Source organism: Antedon bifida, chromosome 3 (genome assembly GCF_963402885.1).
Source record: "Antedon bifida chromosome 3, ecAntBifi1.1, whole genome shotgun sequence".
Taxonomy (NCBI): domain Eukaryota; kingdom Metazoa; phylum Echinodermata; class Crinoidea; order Comatulida; family Antedonidae; genus Antedon; species Antedon bifida.
This window is the reverse complement of record NC_136228.1, coordinates 18493466-18512296: the sequence shown is the minus strand read 5'-3', so window position 1 is coordinate 18512296 and position 18831 is coordinate 18493466. Positions and strand designations below refer to the sequence as shown.

General features: G+C 34.8%; 2 protein-coding genes and 1 long non-coding RNA gene across 3 annotated transcripts; all 3 read left to right on the top strand.

Moving 5' to 3' along the window:
* Positions 1-8365: 8365 nt before the first annotated feature.
* On the top strand, positions 8366-9326 carry LOC144838199 (C-type lectin domain family 4 member D-like). The gene is made up of 2 exons (XM_078693558.1): positions 8366-8504; positions 9061-9326. The coding sequence occupies exons 1-2, from the start codon at positions 8420-8422 to the stop codon at positions 9324-9326; spliced, it is 351 nt and encodes a 116-aa protein (XP_078549684.1). The 5' UTR covers positions 8366-8419.
* A 1846-nt stretch (positions 9327-11172) lies between these two features.
* Positions 11173-12253, top strand: LOC144837619 (uncharacterized). The gene is made up of 2 exons (XR_013611534.1): positions 11173-11291; positions 11686-12253. It is a non-coding gene; the product is annotated as an uncharacterized LOC144837619 (long non-coding RNA).
* A 1884-nt stretch (positions 12254-14137) lies between these two features.
* Positions 14138-18141, top strand: LOC144837617 (C-type lectin domain family 6 member A-like). Its single transcript, XM_078692810.1, has 4 exons — positions 14138-14271; positions 14814-15071; positions 16881-17042; positions 17436-18141. Exons 1-4 carry the CDS (start codon positions 14187-14189, stop codon positions 17711-17713), a joined length of 783 nt encoding a protein of 260 aa, XP_078548936.1. The 5' UTR covers positions 14138-14186; the 3' UTR covers positions 17714-18141.
* The last annotated feature ends 690 nt before the right edge of the window (positions 18142-18831 follow it).

Sequence of the window (18831 nt, the reverse complement as noted above, 5' to 3'; positions counted from 1 at the left end):
CATTTAATATTTAATATCGTAAGTGTGTTCCACTCATAAAATAGTATTTAATTCCAAAATTGTAATACAGTATATCGGAAAGTTAGATTTTTATTAGTAATAGAAATTTAGTATGATTTGGATAAAATAAAACTGTAAAAACATCATTCAAAAACCATCGCGGAAAAATACTTAACCAACTTCAATTTTGTTCAAATTTGGTACAATAATTGTATATGTATTTATTTATCTTTTGTATAAAAATTGGGTAATTTACTAGAATTTTAGATGATTTGGACATTTTTAATTTTTCAAAATATGATGCCTATGGTTCTAGAATACAATTACAACACTTTTTTACTAAAAGTGCGCCTAAGTTAATTTAAAAAAAACTTGACACTAGTATTTTTCTTTTACATTATAACATTTGTGTAGTAAATACAAATTTAAAAAAGTAGGCGCGCCTATGATATTTTCTTGGGTTTGACAGTAATTTTCATTGGTGAAACGTTGGCTGCTAATTAAATTCTCTTAATCAAGAGATCAATTATTGTTCATTTTGGTATATTAGGGGAGAGTGAGATCAAAGCAGATCAAAGATTAAAGGAATTAATTGTAATTCCCCCATGCCTTTGGCAATTCGCATTAATGAATACAACAACAGGAAACAACATATCATTGCATATTTACTTATATGTATCTAATGTCTAATGAAGGAAATAATATTGATCAAAGTATTTAAATCTACACTCAATAAACAATCGGATTCTATAAAGCAAAATTGTTTATCTAAATTAGGATAAATACAATTACATAATTTGTCATCAGTGTAGCTCATTTCCTTTAACCAACGTTGGTTCTTACAGTGTATTTTTACTTTTTCATTAAATTGTGTATTCAAAATAAGTAGGCTATAATTATAAAATAAAACAGTCATAGTCATACACTCATTAAAGAGCGTTATTAAACACAACCGATTGTATTGTATTTAAAAATTTGAATGTTAACATTTAAAAAGTATACGGCCGAAGTACATTGTCATTATAATATTTAACCCGAGTTCTACTCTGAAACTTGTACTATATCCTATTACAAGAGGGTACGTCGTTAATTACCATGGTAACTTATATAAATCAACCTTGTTGTAGGATGGAATTTAAGATATAGGTCAACATTAACGCATTGGCGAACAGATCTTAAAATACCATTTAAAACAGTATTGACCGATATATATGTTTGTTTTTTTTCCTTCTGATTACATTTTTATTCACCAACTATCATACTTTTCTGCTTAACTGTGTTTTTATATTATATAGCTACATTTATTCATTCATATTTTGTATTTCACCTTATAATGTGACTTGTATGACACATATGTCACATATCAAATTTAATTCCGTTCTTTAGATAAAAAGTTTGCAAATGTAACGAGGTTGAAATGGATATCACTTTGTTTGAGTATGTCCAAACTACAAAGAAATTAGTCACTTCTTTTTGAAAAATGAAAAAAGTTTATATTTTTATTAATGAATAACAAAAATAAAAAAGTAATCAATAACCTGGTATAATTTGCCTTTTTCGCATATAAAAAGAGAACTAATTATTATGCTTTTACTGCTACTTAAATTTAATTTTATGTAGGCCTATTATTTTCTATTTTTGTACTTGGGCCATGAGTGCCCTTACATACTGTTGAATAATGTATAGTTAACATGTTGATTAGCTTATTGCTAATTTCTGTAACTTGATCATACATTACAAGAATGTATTCTAAATTATTAATACATTTATTTGTATTAAATGAAACTAAATTCAAACTTGATAATGTATTCCAAACAATAAATAAACCATGTTATGTTAAATAAATATTCACGGCTTTTTTTAATATCTAGTAACAATTACTGTACTAATTACACAAGCAACCTACATTGCATTGTTTTCTGTAGGAAAAGATACAAAGCATCGATTAACAAAAATTAAAAAACCTCAATATATAAGGATTAATGAAACAATAACTCACCGCAAATATATTGGCTTGATAGAAGTTGTTGTTGATAATAATTAGGATAGTTTACTTGACTTTTTGAACGAGCTTCTCTTTTTCCGCAGCAGAACGCAAGTGACACTATATATGTATTTAAATCCCGCGCCGTGTCGAATTTATTATTCTGAGCTCCGCCTGTGATTGGTTGCCGATGACTCAAGCAAGCTTTTTAAATGGCGACCGTTTCACCTCCACGAATACAATTATTTATTTTGAACGAATAATGTTTGCAGCTCTAAAACAAATTTCATAGTTTGATCATAAACCTATAGGCCTACTTTATAGATCCATGGTTTGATCAACCCAGTATTATTGTAGACTATTATTGTAGCCCTATTTAGCATGATTCCCTATTTAGCATTATTGCGCTTCATTTATGACTATCATATACAACCCTTTGTTAGTCGATTTTATATGTGAAACTTTAGTCTATACTCTATATGTAGCTCTTCACAAAATAATAACAATAATAACTTAAACCCAGGTTCTCAATTTCAGCTACAAAATCGATGAAACACAGAATTCCAATAGAAAATGCTTTTATTAATTATAACACAGTTAACTGCTTACTTTTAAAACTCAATACTAACTACACAGATCTGACTCATCTATCCAATTTCACAATATTCCTAGATAACACCATGGAGGAATGTTTCCTCCATGATAACACAGGCTATAAAACTTTCTTATTCCCCACCACAAAACCCACAAAATGGACCAGTTGTTATGGAAACCTAGATAAAGGAGGTACAGTCTTAATTAATTCAGAGTGTGGAATGTGTAAAATCAAACTAAGATATGATCATTGAGGATATACAAGCTACTAGTAAATATGAACTTAAATACAATAAGATAATAATACTGCTTTTAGATTCCTAAAGCCTAATAATTAGGTGATCATTTAGAATAAAATGATCACCTATTGTTATTGTATAAAATCTTTATTATTGGTTATCCGCCTCAAGCGGATAAGCCCTTGGAATTGTAGTGTTTCTTTTTTATTGGTTATCCGCCTCAAGCGGATAAGCCCTTGGAATTGTAGTGTTTTTTTTTTTTTTTTTTTTATTATTCTTCTTTCTTTCCGCCACTTTTGTTCGCGACGTTTCTCTGCAACGTGTTAACATAACATGTTGTAACTTGGTAAACCTTTAACTGAAGATGTGCAGCGAAGCTTTTGGACGCTGGCAGAGCCGCGTAGCGTAAGTTACGCGCGATTTTCTGAAAATCTTAAATTGATCATAACTTTGAAACAGATAAATATTTTTTAACGTAATTTTCAGCCACGTTTGCTTCACATCAATTGTTAACTTTTTTATCCCTACCGAATTTTATAACATTAGAAAGTGCACGCCTAAACGGCGTTTGAAATTTTAAAATGCTTCAAATCAATTTCTGATTAAATTAGAGCACGTTTCAGGTCATTTTAAGCGTTTAAAAAATTGCCACTGGTGCGAATTATAGGTGATCATTTTTATCATTTTACTGAAACTAATTTTTTTTAAACATGCACGTACGTTAACATACGATCAGAAAATGTTGATGTATACCATCCTATTATACGCTTATAGTGCTGAGTTGTGCCTATTATATGCCATATACAATATGTACAGTATATACTGTATATCTATATACAGTGTAGCATAGTTGAAATCACGGGACACATATCATGTTCTAATTTTTTGGTATGATAGAATTATCAAAATAAATTCGAAGATGGCAATTTCGAAAGATTATGAATTGAGCAAATAAATAAAGATCTAAAAACTATTTTTATGTCATAAATACAAATAATTAAAATTAAATATCTATATTATGATTTTATGATGTCCCAATACAACCCGGTAAATCTCAACTCTGTATATTAATATTCTGTACAGTGGAAAGTTGATAACCCTGCAGAAATTTACTGCTATTATGTTTTGTTATTATTAAAAACCTCCTTTTTAATGCTCATAACATGTACTGCTAAATTACACTCCTCCATATCCTATTACATCCTGCAATCTATAATTTCCATGGTAACTAGTCTGAAGTCAACAGTTAGGACTGTTTTAATGTCATAAAATGTAGTCATTCAAGGTAAAGAAACTAAGCATACAATAAGTATGGATTAAAATGCTGTTGTTATAAGACTATAAGAGAACAATTGTCATTTATTTTACATTCTTTAGTATGTTTTTATACTCCGTTAATGAGTCCTGAATCAATTGTAATATCCCATTTTTAAAGATGTATGTTTCATTGGTCCATTTTGAAATGGAAATTCATTTTGCTTGTCATAATTAGGATAATAAAACAACAAACAAAAATACATCATGCAAAAGGCAATGTTAAAATACTATAATTTAAATATCTATTATTTTGTTAAAAATAAATTTCAACCCAGTACTGTATTTATACTTGGTTAATTCTGTATGGTGGAAATATACTATTGCAAATGTTAATGTTATTTTATTTATTTATTTTTTTTTAAACCGTTTTTCTCTCCTCTATCCATAATTTGTTATGGTGTGTTATGCTTAGCAAGGTAATTTTTTCTTTGGCCATACTGGTAATAAGAAACTCTGGTTTTTCTATGCTCATTGCACACTGCTGCTAAATTACACTCCCATATCTTATTACATCCTACAATCATTAATTTCCATGGTAACTAGTCTGAAGGCAACAGTTAGGAATGTGTTAATGTCAAGTAATTGCAAGTTTACCTCATTTTTATGGTATTAACTAACTAATGTATTGTAATGCGTGTCTCAAAAAAACTATTGCGCAAAAAAAATATTTTGCGCACGCGATACTTACAAAGCGTAAAAAAATACAATTTTTTTATACAAATTGCATTCTACTCATCTTCCTTAGTACATTGACCAAATTTGAGTCCATTCCGACTTAAAATAACGCTATACGAGCATGTTAACAATGACAAAATGCGCAAATTAATTGCATCAAAGTGCTGAAAATGGTGAAAAATAAGGCCTTTTTAAAATGAATATAACTCTTCAGAATGGCAGGTGACCCCCAATTTTTTTAACTTATTCGGGAAGCAAATGGGTTGTAGATACATATTCATGTACACATTAGACGTACAAAATGGTATGACGTCATCAAATGGCCACTTGAATTAAAAAATTAGTATTTTTTATCTTTTTGCGCATCTCCGTTATTTGAGCCCGATTTTCGCACAAATTTTAGTATGTGCTTGCTCAATTAATTATCTTTCTCATGAGTTGTCAACATTTTTATTTTGATGACGTCATCACGCGTAAATACTTGAATAACCTAAGTCGTGTAATTTCAGCTACACCATACATTTGAATATCTTACAGCTCTTCAGAATTAAAGAAGATTATAACTTATTATGAAAGCTGATGAAATGTAGATATGAATTCATATAAAAATTAAGCCTATCGGATGTTGTGATGTTATCATATGGCCAGTTGAAGTTAAAACGTAGTTTTTAAATTTCTTTAGTCGAAGTTATACAAATTTCAAAGAGCGCGCATTGCGCTTCTAAGTGTCAAATTCTCTTCCAATCCATATATTTATTTGCTCAATTCATTATCTTTCGAAATTGTCATCTTCAAGTTTATTTTGATAATTCCATCATACAAAAAAACATGATGTGGGTCCCGTAATTTCACCTATGCTACACTGTATATAGATATACAGTATAATACTGTACATATTGTATATGACACATAATAGGTACAACTCAGCACTATAATTGTATATGCATCATGTCATAGGATGGCGTACATCAACTTTTTACGATCGTATGTTAACGTACGTGCATGTTTAAAAAATGTTAATTTCATTAAAATTATAAAAATGATCACCTATAATTCGTCAAAGTGACGAATTAAATTCTAGTTCATATTGTTATTGATTAATTTTTTATTGTATTCAGGGAGACACATTTACACATCAAAACAAGTCTATGGACGCAATGGTAGCCTGCTTGAAGGAAAGTGAATTAGCTGACCTGACACTGAGAATCGACGACTGTTCGTAGTCGGGTTGATTGCTTTCGTCTTTGCATTCAATCGAACATTGCACTGTGTTTCAGGTTCGTAGTACTTCGAAAAACGCACTGACATGTGACGTCCTCCGGAGTGAAGGAGAGCATGCGCAGTATGAATCTGGACACGATGGTTGTCATATGTTTATCATAATAGATTAAATTTTAAATGTAAAAAAACTTTACATTGATGACTTAAAGGACTATAAGAGAACAGATAATAAGTAAAACGTATCGAATGCGCGTAACAAGCGCCGTATCCGCTAATTACTGTATGTGTTATAAACTCAACTTTTAAAGTTTTTTAAGCATCGCAGTAGATTCGCGTGTAACACGAACATTGCACGAGTTTCCTTAGAAAAATAATAATTTTTTCTTTCACTTAAAAGTACAATGTTATTCTTTTGAATAATAGTTATTACCCTATCCCACCTTTGCACAGACTTCGATGTATGTGTTGAAATATGTGAAAAAATAAAAGGTGTTTAAATGTATTAAATAAATCAATGTTAACTTTTTGGTTAAACCAGTTGACAAGTACTTACTTGCTACGTTTCAGCTACTTTCAGTAGCCTTGATCACGCAAATGACGTTGACATGATGTTCTGTCATTCGTCATAGTTCGGTGACTTGCGCCATCTTTCGTCTGATGTTCAGCTTTCTGCTGGTGTCCCCCTTTGGATGCTCGGGTGTCCCTTTTTATTAAGTCATCATAGATGTGGCTCAGTTCATGTCCTCCCTGGTCTCTGTTGATGTTCATATTTGTTTTTCTTATCCAAATGGCTTCTTTTATTTTTCTTGATAAGTAGTGTTGTTCTTTGTCTAATATTTTTGTATTTTCAAAATCCGGTATGTGATTTTCTATGGTGGCGTGATCTGTGATAGCTGATTTGTGTAGAATTTTAGATTGTGAGTGGCGAGCGCTCCTGGTTCTTGTCCCTACCGTATTTTTTTCCACGTCTGTTTTGTGTTCTATTATTCTTGTTTTTAATGCTCTGCCTGTTTCCCCTATGTATACCTTCTTGCAGTTGTGGCAACCTACTTGGTAGACTATACCACACTGTTGATCTTTGTCAATCTTGTCTTTAGGATGAACGAGACTTTCTCTTAATTTGTTTTTGGGAGTGATATATGTATTTATATTGTGCTGTTTCAATGTTCTTCTTAGCCTTTGAGTCATCCCTTCGACATACGGTAAACCAATGTTGACTCTGGATTTTTCTTTATCTGTTGTTATTTCTTTGTCTTTGTTTGCTTTTCTATGTTCCCTTTTGTCTTTAACTCTTTTAAAACTCCAGTCTGGATATCCGCATGTTGATAAAGCTGCTTTTATATGGCTCATTTCTTGTTTTTGTCCTTCTTCTGTTGATACGATGGATTCACATCTGTCCACTAGGGTGTTGACTACGCTAAGTTTGTGTTCGAGTGGATGATTTGATTGAAAGTGTAGGTATTGGTCTGTGTGTGTCGATTTTCTGTACACTGATGTTTTTATGTTACCATTGTCTTGAATAGTGATTAGAGTATCGAGAAAAGGGATGGTGTTGTTTTTCATGTTCTCCATAGTGAATTTTATTTGGCCTGTCTGGTCAATGGTGTTTAGATGTTGGAGGAGTTCTTCTTCAAATCCAATTGGTACAATTGCCAAGACATCGTCTACATATCTGCGCCAGAAAATCGGTTTGATATGTGATGGTGCTGTTTCTGTCACTTTTTAAACAAAATATTTATCTACGTATGAATCAAAAGGTGAGTCTGCATTATTTAATATTATAATATTTGACCGTTTTGTTTCAGTACGTCAAATTATTTTATATTAAAGTGTAGGCCTATTTGTATGTATGTTAACGATATGCTTTGCCATAGGCCTAAATACATTTTCAGGCATTAAGCTCTGTCTACTTATACAGTATCAACTAGTTTGACAAAAAAAAAGTGTGATGCGCCCAAATATGGTAGTGATCATTATGTCCATATTTGGGCACATCACATTTTGTTGTCACATAAAGTTTGAAAGTGTAGACAGAGCTTTAGAAGAAATTCTAAATGTCAGAACAATTTAGATATTGACTTAGTCCTATAAAGTACGGTAAGTATTTTAGGTTGAGGAGTTTTTGATTTCGTTTTGATTTGTGAAACTATAATATTGATAGAATTAATGTCTATTGTATCTCGGATGGCAATTGGCAGTCATTATATTGATATTTTAATTTACTAAATAATAATAATAACACACTATTGATTATATTTTGATTTTGCTCGTAAAATAAATGTTCTCAAAATACATTTATGTGACTGAATTTCTTTATTTCAGATTTCGTTGTTGAAGTAACAACTACGCTGGCCTTATTGTTGGTAACAACTGTTTCTGAATCACCAAAATGAAGATTATGATAATGACGTTTACGTTTACGTCTATAATTGTTTTTACGTTTGTTACTTCTCTTGTATCGAGCAGCACAAACGGTGAGTATGTTTACCAGATTCTGCTGCTGTCCCTAGATAAATTGTGACCGACTATTGACAGTAATCTAAAAACGAGTCTATGTGTATTAGCTTAACTAGACTCGTTTCTAGACTACTATTAATAGTCGGTCAATATATCTTGGGACAGACGCAAAACCGATAAAACCATTAATTATGGGTTCGCAACTGTGCGCGCAGTGTCTTTCGAGACACGAGTACGGTGTTTGAAGTCTGCAGTACCGTAATGTAGGGAACGGTATTATAGGCGAAATGGATGATGCAACGGGGTTGCAGAACTGCGATCAGACACCAAACGATGTCGCAATTGGCATTTGCTACATTGTCCGGTATCATAGACAAATATCGTTAGTATAAACATATCGAATTAATTTCGTAATTTAATAATAACACTACACCATCTAACTACCAAAAACAATAATTTGTGAAACAGCATTGATTTATTGAAAAAAACATGGGTCATCTCTCACATTTATTTGTTTAAAATAATGTTTTTGGTAAATAGCAAACAAATATTTATTTTAAAATCCTATCACAGGTGCTGTTTGTCCGGATCTGTGGCAACCTTTTGGTCGCAAATGCTACAGAATATTTGAGAACCCTCTCAACTGGTTTGATTCTCTTGAAGTATGTAAAGGCTATCGGGGAAGTTTAGCGACTTTAAATACAGAAGCAAAACACAAGTTTATAGTTGAAATATGCGCCGGTAGCTGCAATCTGTGGATCGGATTTAACGACATAGACGTTGAGGGTGTTTGGAAGTGGGTATCTGGAGCAGATGATAATGATTTTAATAGTACGTAGGTATATTATACAGCGATATAATATTGCCTGTTTAGAGCTGAAATATTAACATCTTAAATCCCCGAGGGAATTATATATTTCTCGAAGCGAAGAAGCTTAGCGAAAAACATCATTCCCAAGAGTTGCTACACAAAATTACGTGTTCCTCCAGATTCACTGGATTGTATACGAAAATTATATAACAGTCCTCGAGAATTTATAACGTTTACGATCTTTAAAACAGTAGTTATGTCATGCCATTTCGACCAATCACGTTCAAAAGCAAGCTACAATCACTGGTGGCGCCAGTGGGGTGGGGTGGGGGGAGGCGTGGCTACGTGGGCTGTAGCCCCCTCGTCGGGGAGCCTTGCCCTTGTCTGGCGGTGTCCCTTTGTACGAATCGTTTAACATTGGGCCCGGCCCATTGCGGTTTACGCGTGATATCATGTTCCATCCAGGGACTAGAATGTGTACTGTAGTTTCCAGGCGAGCGAAGTTTACCGAAGCTTTACGTCGTGTACTGTGTTTCGACGTACGTCATACAGCAAAAGGGTACAAATAATATTGTTCGTATGTTTCGATTTTGTTATTTACGATTAACCCTCTGTACCGTGGGGTACCTAAAATAGACGTTTAAGTGTACGTGTAGGCTCACCTACTGTAGGCCTACATTACTAAACAAAAACATGCCATTTTCGTTTAGCCATCATCTTTTTCTAGCTAAGTTATTACATTTCAAATGTCCTGTATGTCCTGAACTTCTCATCGTACATCGAAAGTCCAGATGGTACGCACGCATATTATAGGCCTACATCTGGGAAATAAACTGATTTCACCGACGAAAAATGGTCTACGCTACCATCCATGGCGGGCTGGTCATGTAGACTTATAATTTCGTTTCATTTATTAATAAGGGCATATATAAGTGCAATTTCCAGGAACTTAGCAGTTCTATTTTTCACAATTTTCTTAGCAGCTCAACCCTAATGGTAGGGCTGGTCCTGGAGACAATATATATTTTGTTTCTTTTTTCGAAATACTATAATCCAATTTCCGGGTTCTTTGCTCCATCCCAACCTCGGTGGGCTGGTTCTCTGTAGACTTTTCGTTTCATATATCAATGTATAATTGCAATTTCCGGGGACCTAGCAGCTCTATTTTTCAACATTTTCTTACAGATCAGCCCATGGGTGTTGGTCTCGCGCATTTACAATTTTCGCACCCCCAGACTGCAAACAGTCTACGCCTCTATTCGCGTATATTTTCATTTTTAAAATTGAAAGAATGTATTTACACAGTCATCGCAATTCGGACCTCGTGCAATGTGTTTTCACACAGTATTTTATTTATGTACCATAAAAAATGGAAAAAGTTGGCTACCCTAAATCTGATTAAAACGGCCTCAAATTACGCTATAACGCGTTGCTTCCGGGGGCTTCGCCACCTGGACCGCCACCGGGGGCCCTTGGCGGCCCCCTCTCCCCCAGCCTAGTGATGCTCGCTTCACTCGCATAGCCCCCACCCCCCCTCCGTCGGGGAATTTACCTCCCGCGTCGGAAAGATCCTGCCGCCACCGCTGCAATCACTCCCTTAACATAGAGAGAACGGGTAACAGTTTAAATAGTCTATAATCAATGTTTAGGCTCAATGTTATATTGTTTATTATAGACGTTCAACAATAATTTTATCTACAGTTTTTCTATTTAAATTATCACTTGTGTTGTGACATACAAATGTTACACTTACTGTATCACACCAACATTCTCTATAAATGCGTTAACACATTGATGGCGGTTTGTTTAGTTATAACTTATTTATTCACAGTGTGGCACCGCTCCACCACCGCAGTTGAACCAAATAACTATGATCGGAAGGTGAGTGAACCATATCGGAGCAACGCAGATTGTGTCAGTCTGTATAACACTGAATTATTGTGGGTGGATCGTAACTGTGTATACGGATCTTACGGCTTTATTTGTGAGAAAGGTAGAAAATAATTGAAATAATAATTGTAATGTATGTAACTTAATTCTGTAACTCAAAAGTTTGAAATTAGTTTATATTATTGTTCAGAACTCTTAAAAAGGAATGCTGTTGAATTGTACACTTAATACGGAAGTCCCTAATCATTTGATTAAATAGTTATAGATGTTGGACGGATAGTTATAGTGCCGTTTGAGGAAGTTTACGCATGCCTATTATGTACTATTTAGTTAATGAGCGGAGAGTGGGGTTGACGGTAAGACAGCAGCATAATAGGTTGGCGCTTTGTGAAGCGTTTTTCACCCGGCCTTTGTTTTTGTAGAGAAGCATGTCTTTTGTTACATATTTTAATAGGCCTGTATACTGTTTTGTTTCTTATTATTTAAATTATATTCAGAGAGACATATTTACACATCGAAACAAGTATATGGACGCAACGGTAGCCCAGCCTGCTTGAAGGAAAGTGAATTAGCTGACCTGACACTGAGAAGTTCGACGACTGTTCGTAGTCGGGTTGATTGCTTTCGTCTTTGCATTTCAATCGAACTTTGCACTGTGTTTCAGGTTCGGAGTGCATCGGAAAACGCACTGACATGTGACGTCCTACGTAGTGAAGGAGAGCATGCGCAGTATGAATCTGGACACGATTGTTGTCATATGTTTATCATAATATAGTAACATTTAAATTTAAACCATTTTACATTGTTGACTTAATATACTATAGGAATACAAGCCTATACGTTCGAAGTGGTGTTAGAATACACCAGCTTTCTTAATGTGTTTACGTAGAGTTAGACATGACCGAATTTAGGCCTACTTACTTTTCGCTAAGCTACAAGCACACTCGCTGTGATGTCACTTTTGGTAATTGTACATTTTAAAACATGCGCACACGTGAGCCGTTAGTAATTTATGTAAAAATAGTTGATCTATGGTTTTAATAAATACCGATATTGTATATTTAATTAGGGTCGCTCCTTGAACGTAACATATGCACCGCAGTAGAATCGCGAATGTTATCTATTGTATTACGTAAGAATAACAAACATTCTGTCTTTTATACTTGTAAGCAATAGGCCTACACTTTGTTTTTTGCATGCCTGATCTTCACCTTTTATTCCTTAACATCTCCCAGAAAATCTGCGTTGTGTTTGAAAAATTTCCAATCAGACTGATTACGATTTGGTAGGCCTAGACCTATACTGTGAGTTCAACGACCTACCCTTCCTTGTGAATAAACACCCTCCCCACCCCAAACGTGGAGAATTAACTCCATTACCCCTTTTTCTGTCAAATGGTATATTGAACGAAAGAATTAATAAAATAACCATTGGTACAAATTCACTTTTTCTTTCTGTAAATGAAATGTCTAAATGTTTTTCCTGAATTGAACGCGTCGCAAAAACTATGTTGACGAACGGTTTGCGTCATCCTTCGTTTCGGTTGTTTATTAGCAGAAAAGCGTTTCCTGGGTATTATCGTGACGGTGAATTAAGGATGCGAGAGAAAATTAAAATTCGTCGCTGTAACCTTCACTTTGAAGTATTTGACGTCTATTCAATTAGCATATTACGTTCCTGAATGAAACCAGTTTTCCAGGTATGTCTAATTAAAAAGTTGTATAGGCCTAAGTACACTTGAATTAAAATATTCTATTAAATATTGATTAAAAATTACTTTTTGTATGTTCTAATTTATATTCGAGTCACGTATATTACCCAGTTATGGGTATACAAAATGTGTTTTAATTTATTCAATGTTGGTAACCTTTGTCTCCTGACTCAAACAAGATAATACAATTTTTATGATTATTAAAAAATATATTATGCGAATTGAAGCGTAAACTCTTCATTAAAAATACGCTTAGTAACCGAATTTATTTATTCACATTTTGTTTTCAGAGGTACACCAATGTTCGGAGTGCATCGGAAAACGCACTGACATGTGACGTCCTCCGGAGTGAAGGAGGGCATGCGCAGTATAAATCTGGACACGATGGTTAAAATAATACTAATTTTTTTTTTCTTTCACTTAAAAGTACATTACAATGTTATTCTTTTGAATAATAGTTTTTACCCTATCCCACCTTTGCACAGACTTCTATGTATGTATGGAAAAAATAAAAGGTAATTATATAAATGTATATGTTAAATCGCCTGTCACTTTATTTTTAAACAAACTATTTATCTACGTCGTATTGTACACGTATGAATCAAAAGGTGAGTCTGCTTTATTTAATATTATAATATTTTACCGTTTTGTTTCATTACGTCAAATTATTTTATATTAAAGTGTAGGCCTATGTGTATGTATCGATATGTAACGATATGCTTTGCCATAAATACATATACAGGCATTAAGCTCTGTCTACACTATCAAACTAGTTTGTGATGTGCCTAAATATGGCATTGATATGACATCATTATGTCGATATCTAGTCACATCACATTTTTTGTGACATAAAGTTTGATAGTGTAGACAGAGCTTTAGAAGAAATTCTAAATGATTCAGTCAGAACAATTTAGATATTGACTTAGTCCTATAAAGTACGGTAAGTAATTTAAGTTGAGGAGTTTTTGATTTCGTTTTGATTTGTGAAACTATAATATTGATAGAATTAATGTCTATTGTATCTCGGATGGCAATTGGCAGTCATTATATTGATATTTTAATTTACTAAATTATAAGTAGATTCACGTATTTTATTGTAGTGTATAGTTTTTCCACTTATTCTTATCAAAGTAAGCAAGAAATATTGATTATTTTTTGATTTTGCTCGTAAAATAAATGTTCTCAAAATACATTTCTGTGACTGAATTTCTTTATTTCAGATTTCGTTGTTGACGTAACAACTACGCTGGCCTTATTGTTGGTAACAACTGTTTCTGAATCACCAAAATGAAGATTATGATAATGACGTTTACGTTTACGTCTATAATTATTTTTACGTTTGTCACTTCTCTTGTATCGAGCAGCACAAACGGTGAGTATGTTTACCAGATTCTGCTGCTGTCCCTAGATAGATTGTCACCGACTATTGACAGTCATCTAAAAACGAATCTATGTGTATTAGCTGTATCTAGACTACTATTAATAGTCGGTCAATATATCTTGGAACAGACGCAAAACCGATAAAACCATTAATTATGGGTTCGCAACTGTGCGCGCAGTGTCTTTCGAGACACGAGTACGGTGTTTGAAGTCTGCAGTACCGTAATGTAGGGAACGGTATTATAGGCATGGATGATGCAACGGGGTTGCAGAACTGCGATCAGACACCAAACGATGTCGCAATTGGCATTTGCTACATTGTCCGGTATCATAGACAAATATCGTTAGTATAAACACATCGAGTTAATTTCGTAATTTAATAATAACACTACACCATCTAACTACCAAAAACAATAATTTGTGAAACAGCATTGATTTATTGAAAAAAACATGGGTCATCTCTCACATTTATTTGTTCAAAATAATGTTTTTGGTAAATAGCAAACAAATATTTATTTTTAAATCCTATCACAGGTGCTGTTTGTCCGGATCTGTGGCAACCTTTTGGTCGCAAATGCTACAGAATATTTCAGAACCCTCTCAACTGGTTTGATTCTCTTGAAGTATGTAAAGGCTATCGGGGAAGTTTAGCGACTTTGAATACAGAAGCAAAACACAAGTTTATAGTTGAAATGTGCGCCGGTAGCTGCAATCTGTGGATCGGATTTAACGACATAGACGTTGAGGGTGTTTGGAAGTGGGTATCTGGAGCAGATGATAATGATTTTAATAGTACGTAGGTATATTATACAGCGATATAATATTGCCTGTTTAGAGCTGAAATATTAACATCTTAAATCCCCGAGGGAATGATATATTTCTCGAAGCGAAGAAGCTTAGCGAAAAACATCATTCCCAAGAGTTGCTACACAAAATTACGTGTTCCTCCAGATTCACTGGATTGTATACGAAAATTATATAACAGTCCTCGAGAATTTATAACGTTTAAGATCTTTAAAACAGTAGTTATATCATGCCATTTCGACCAATCACGTTCAAAAGCAAGCTACAATCACTGGTGGCGCCAGCGGGGTGGGGTGGGGGAGGCGTGGCTACGTGGGCTGTAGCCCCCTCGTCGGGGAGCCTTGCCCTTGTCTGGCGGTGTCCCTTTGTACGAATCGTTTAACATTGGGCCCGGCCCATTGCGGTTTACGCGTGATATCATGTTCCATCCAGGGACTAGAATGTGTACTGTAGTTTCCAGGCGAGCGAAGTTTACCGAAGCTTTACGTCGTGTACTGTGTTAAGTTTCGACGTACGTCATACAGCAAAAGGGTACGAATAATATTGTTCGTATGTTTCGATTTTGTTATTTACGATTAACCCTCTGTACCGTGGGGTACCTAAAATAGACGTTTAAGTATAGGCTGGCCTACTGTAGGCCTACATTACTAAACAAAAACATGCCATTTTCGTTTAGCCATCATCTTATTATAGCTAAGTTATTACATTTCAAATGTCCTGTATGTCCTGAACTTCTCATCGTACATCGAAAGTCCAGATGGTACGCACGCATATTATAGGCCTACATCTGGGAAATAAACTGATTTCACCGACGAAAAATGGTCTACGCTACCATCCATGGCGGGCTGGTCATGTAGACTTATAATTTCGTTTCATTTATTAATAAGGGCATATATAAGTGCAATTTCCAGGGACTTAGCAGTTCTATTTTTCACAATTTTCTTAGCAGCTCAACCCTAATGGTAGGGCTGGTCCTGGAGACAATATATATTTTGTTTCTTTTTTCGAAATACTATAATCCAATTTCCGGGTTCTTTGCTCCATCCCAACCCCGGTGGGCTGGTTCTCTGTAGACTTTTCGTTTCATATATCAATGTATAATTGCAATTTCCGGGGACCTAGCAGCTCTGTTTTTCAACATTTTCTTACAGATCAGCCCATGGGTGTTGGTCTCTCGCATTTACAATTTTCGCACCCCCAGACTGCAAACAGTCTACGCCTCTACGTTCGCGTATATTTTCATTTTTAAAATTGAAAGAGTGTATTTACACAGTCATCGCAATTCGGACCTCGTGCAATGTGTTTTCACACATTATTTTATTTATGTACCATAAAAAATGGAAAAAGTTGGCTACCCTAAATCTGATTAAAACGGCCTCAAATTACGCTATAACGCGTTGCTTCCGGGGGCTTCGCCACCTGGACCGCCACCGGGGGCCCTTGGCGGCCCCCTCTCCCCCAGCCTAGTGATGCTCGCTTCACTAGCATAGCCCCCACCCCCTCCGTCGGGGAATTTACCTCCCGCGTCGGAAAGATCCTGGCGCCACCGCTGCAATCACTCCCTTAACATAGAGAGAACGGGTAACAGTTTAAATAGTCTATAATCAATGTTTAGGCTCAATGTTATATTGTTTATTATAGACGTTCAACAATAATTTTATCTACAGTTTTTCTATTTAAATTATCACTTGTGTTGTGACATACAAATGTTACACTTACTGTATCACACCAACATTCTCTATAAATGCGTTAACACATTGATGGCGGTTTGTTTAGTTATAACTTATTTATTCACAGTGTGGCACCGCTACAACAACGCATATGAACCAAATAACTATGATCGGAAGGTGAGTGAACCATATCGGAGCAACGCAGATTGTGCCAGGCTGGATAACACTAAATTATTGTGGGCGGATCGTAACTGTGTATACGGATCTTACGGCTTTATTTGTGAGAAAGGTAGAAAATAATTGAAATAATAATTGTAATGTATGTAACTTAATTCTGTAACTCAAAAGTTTGAAATTGTTTATATTATTGTTTAGAACTCTTAAAAAGGAATGCTGTTGAATTGTACACTTAATACGGAAGTCCCTAATCGTTTGATTAAATAGTTATAGATGTTGGACGGATAGTTATAGTGCCGTTTGAGGAAGTTTACGCATGCCTATTATGTACTATTTAGTTAATGAGCGGAGAGTGAGGTTGACGGTAAGACAGCAGCATAATAGGTTGGCGCTTTGTGAAGCGTTTTTCACCCGGCCTTTGTTTTTGTAGAGAAGCATGTCTTTTATTACATATTTTAATAGGCCTGTATACTGTTTTGTTTCTTATTATTTAAATTATATTCAGAGAGACATATTTACACATCGAAACAAGTGTATGGACGCAACGGTAGCCCAGCCTGCTTGAAGGAAAGTGAATTAGCTGATCTGACACTGAGAAGTTCGACGACTGTTCGTAGTCGGGTTGATTGCTTTCGTCTTTGCATTTCAATCGAACATTGCACTGTGTTTCAAGTTCGGAGTGCATCAGAAAACGCACTGACATGTGACGTCCTGCGTAGTGAAGGAGAGCATGCGCAGTATGAATCTGGACACGATGGTTGTCATATGTTTTTCATAATATAGTAACATTTAAATTTAAACCATTTTACATTGTTGACTTAATATACTATAGGAATACAAGCCTATAAGTTGGAAGTGGTGTTAGAATACACGAGTTTTCTTAATGTGTTTACGTAGAGTGAGACATTTAGGCCTTCGCTAAACTACAAGCACACTCGCTGTGAAGTCACTTTTGGTAATTGTACATTTTAAGACATGCGCACACGAGAGCCGTAGGTAATTTTGCAAAAATAGTTGATCTATGGTTTTAACACCAATATTGTATATTTAATTAGGATCGCTGCTTGAACGTAACATATGCACCGCAGAAGAATCGCTGTGACGCCACTTTGGGTAATTGTAAATTGTAAGACATGCGCACACGAGAGCCGTTGGTAATTTATGCAAAAATAGTTGATATATGGTTGTAATGACATTGTATTTAAAACCAATATATTGTAAAAACAAACAAGCACACTCGCTGTGACGTCACTTTGGGTAATTGTAAATTGTAAGACATGCGCACACGAGAGCCGTTGGTAATTTATGCAAAAATAGTTGATCTATGGTTGTAATGACACTGTATTTAGATCCAATATATTGTATATTTAATTAGAGTCGCTGCTTGAACGTAACATATGTACCGCAGTATAGAATCGCGAATGTTATCTGTTGTATTACGTAAGCAATAGGCCTAAAATGTGTTTCTTTGCATGCCTGATCTTCACCTTTTATTCCCCGACATCTCCCAGAAAATCTGCGAGTGTGAAATATTTCCAATCAGACTGATTATTGGTAGGCGTAGACCTATACTGTGAGTTCAACGACCTCTCCTCCCTTGTGAATAAACACCCTCTCCTCCCTTGTGAATAAACACCCTCCCCCATTCCAAACGTTAAAAATTACCTCCATTCAACAACCCCTTTTTTCTGTCAAATGGTATATTAAACGAAAGACTTAATAAAATAGCCTTTGCTACAAATTCACCTTTTTTCTGTAAATAAAATGTCTGAATGTTTTTCCTGAATTGAACGCGTCGCAAAGCTGTGTTGTCGCACGGGTTGCATCATCCTTCGTTTCGGTCGTTAATTAGCGGACTAAAACGTTTCCTGGGTACATCGTGACGGTGAATTAAGGATGGA

What these genes read in the sequence shown, in the direction of transcription:
- LOC144837617 (XM_078692810.1), top strand. Translation starts at nt 14,187, where the DNA reads ATGAAGATTATGATAATGACGTTTACGTTTACGTCTATAATTATTTTT. An exon ending in AGATGATAATGATTTTAATA is followed by an intron (nt 15,072 to 16,880) that starts GTACGTAGGTAT and finishes ATTTATTCACAG; the next exon opens with TGTGGCACCGCTACAACAAC. An exon ending in CGGCTTTATTTGTGAGAAAG is followed by an intron (nt 17,043 to 17,435) that starts GTAGAAAATAAT and finishes AATTATATTCAG; the next exon opens with AGAGACATATTTACACATCG.
- LOC144838199 (XM_078693558.1), top strand. Translation starts at nt 8,420, where the DNA reads ATGAAGATTATGATAATGACGTTTACGTTTACGTCTATAATTGTTTTT. An exon ending in TGTATCGAGCAGCACAAACG is followed by an intron (nt 8,505 to 9,060) that starts GTGAGTATGTTT and finishes ATCCTATCACAG; the next exon opens with GTGCTGTTTGTCCGGATCTG.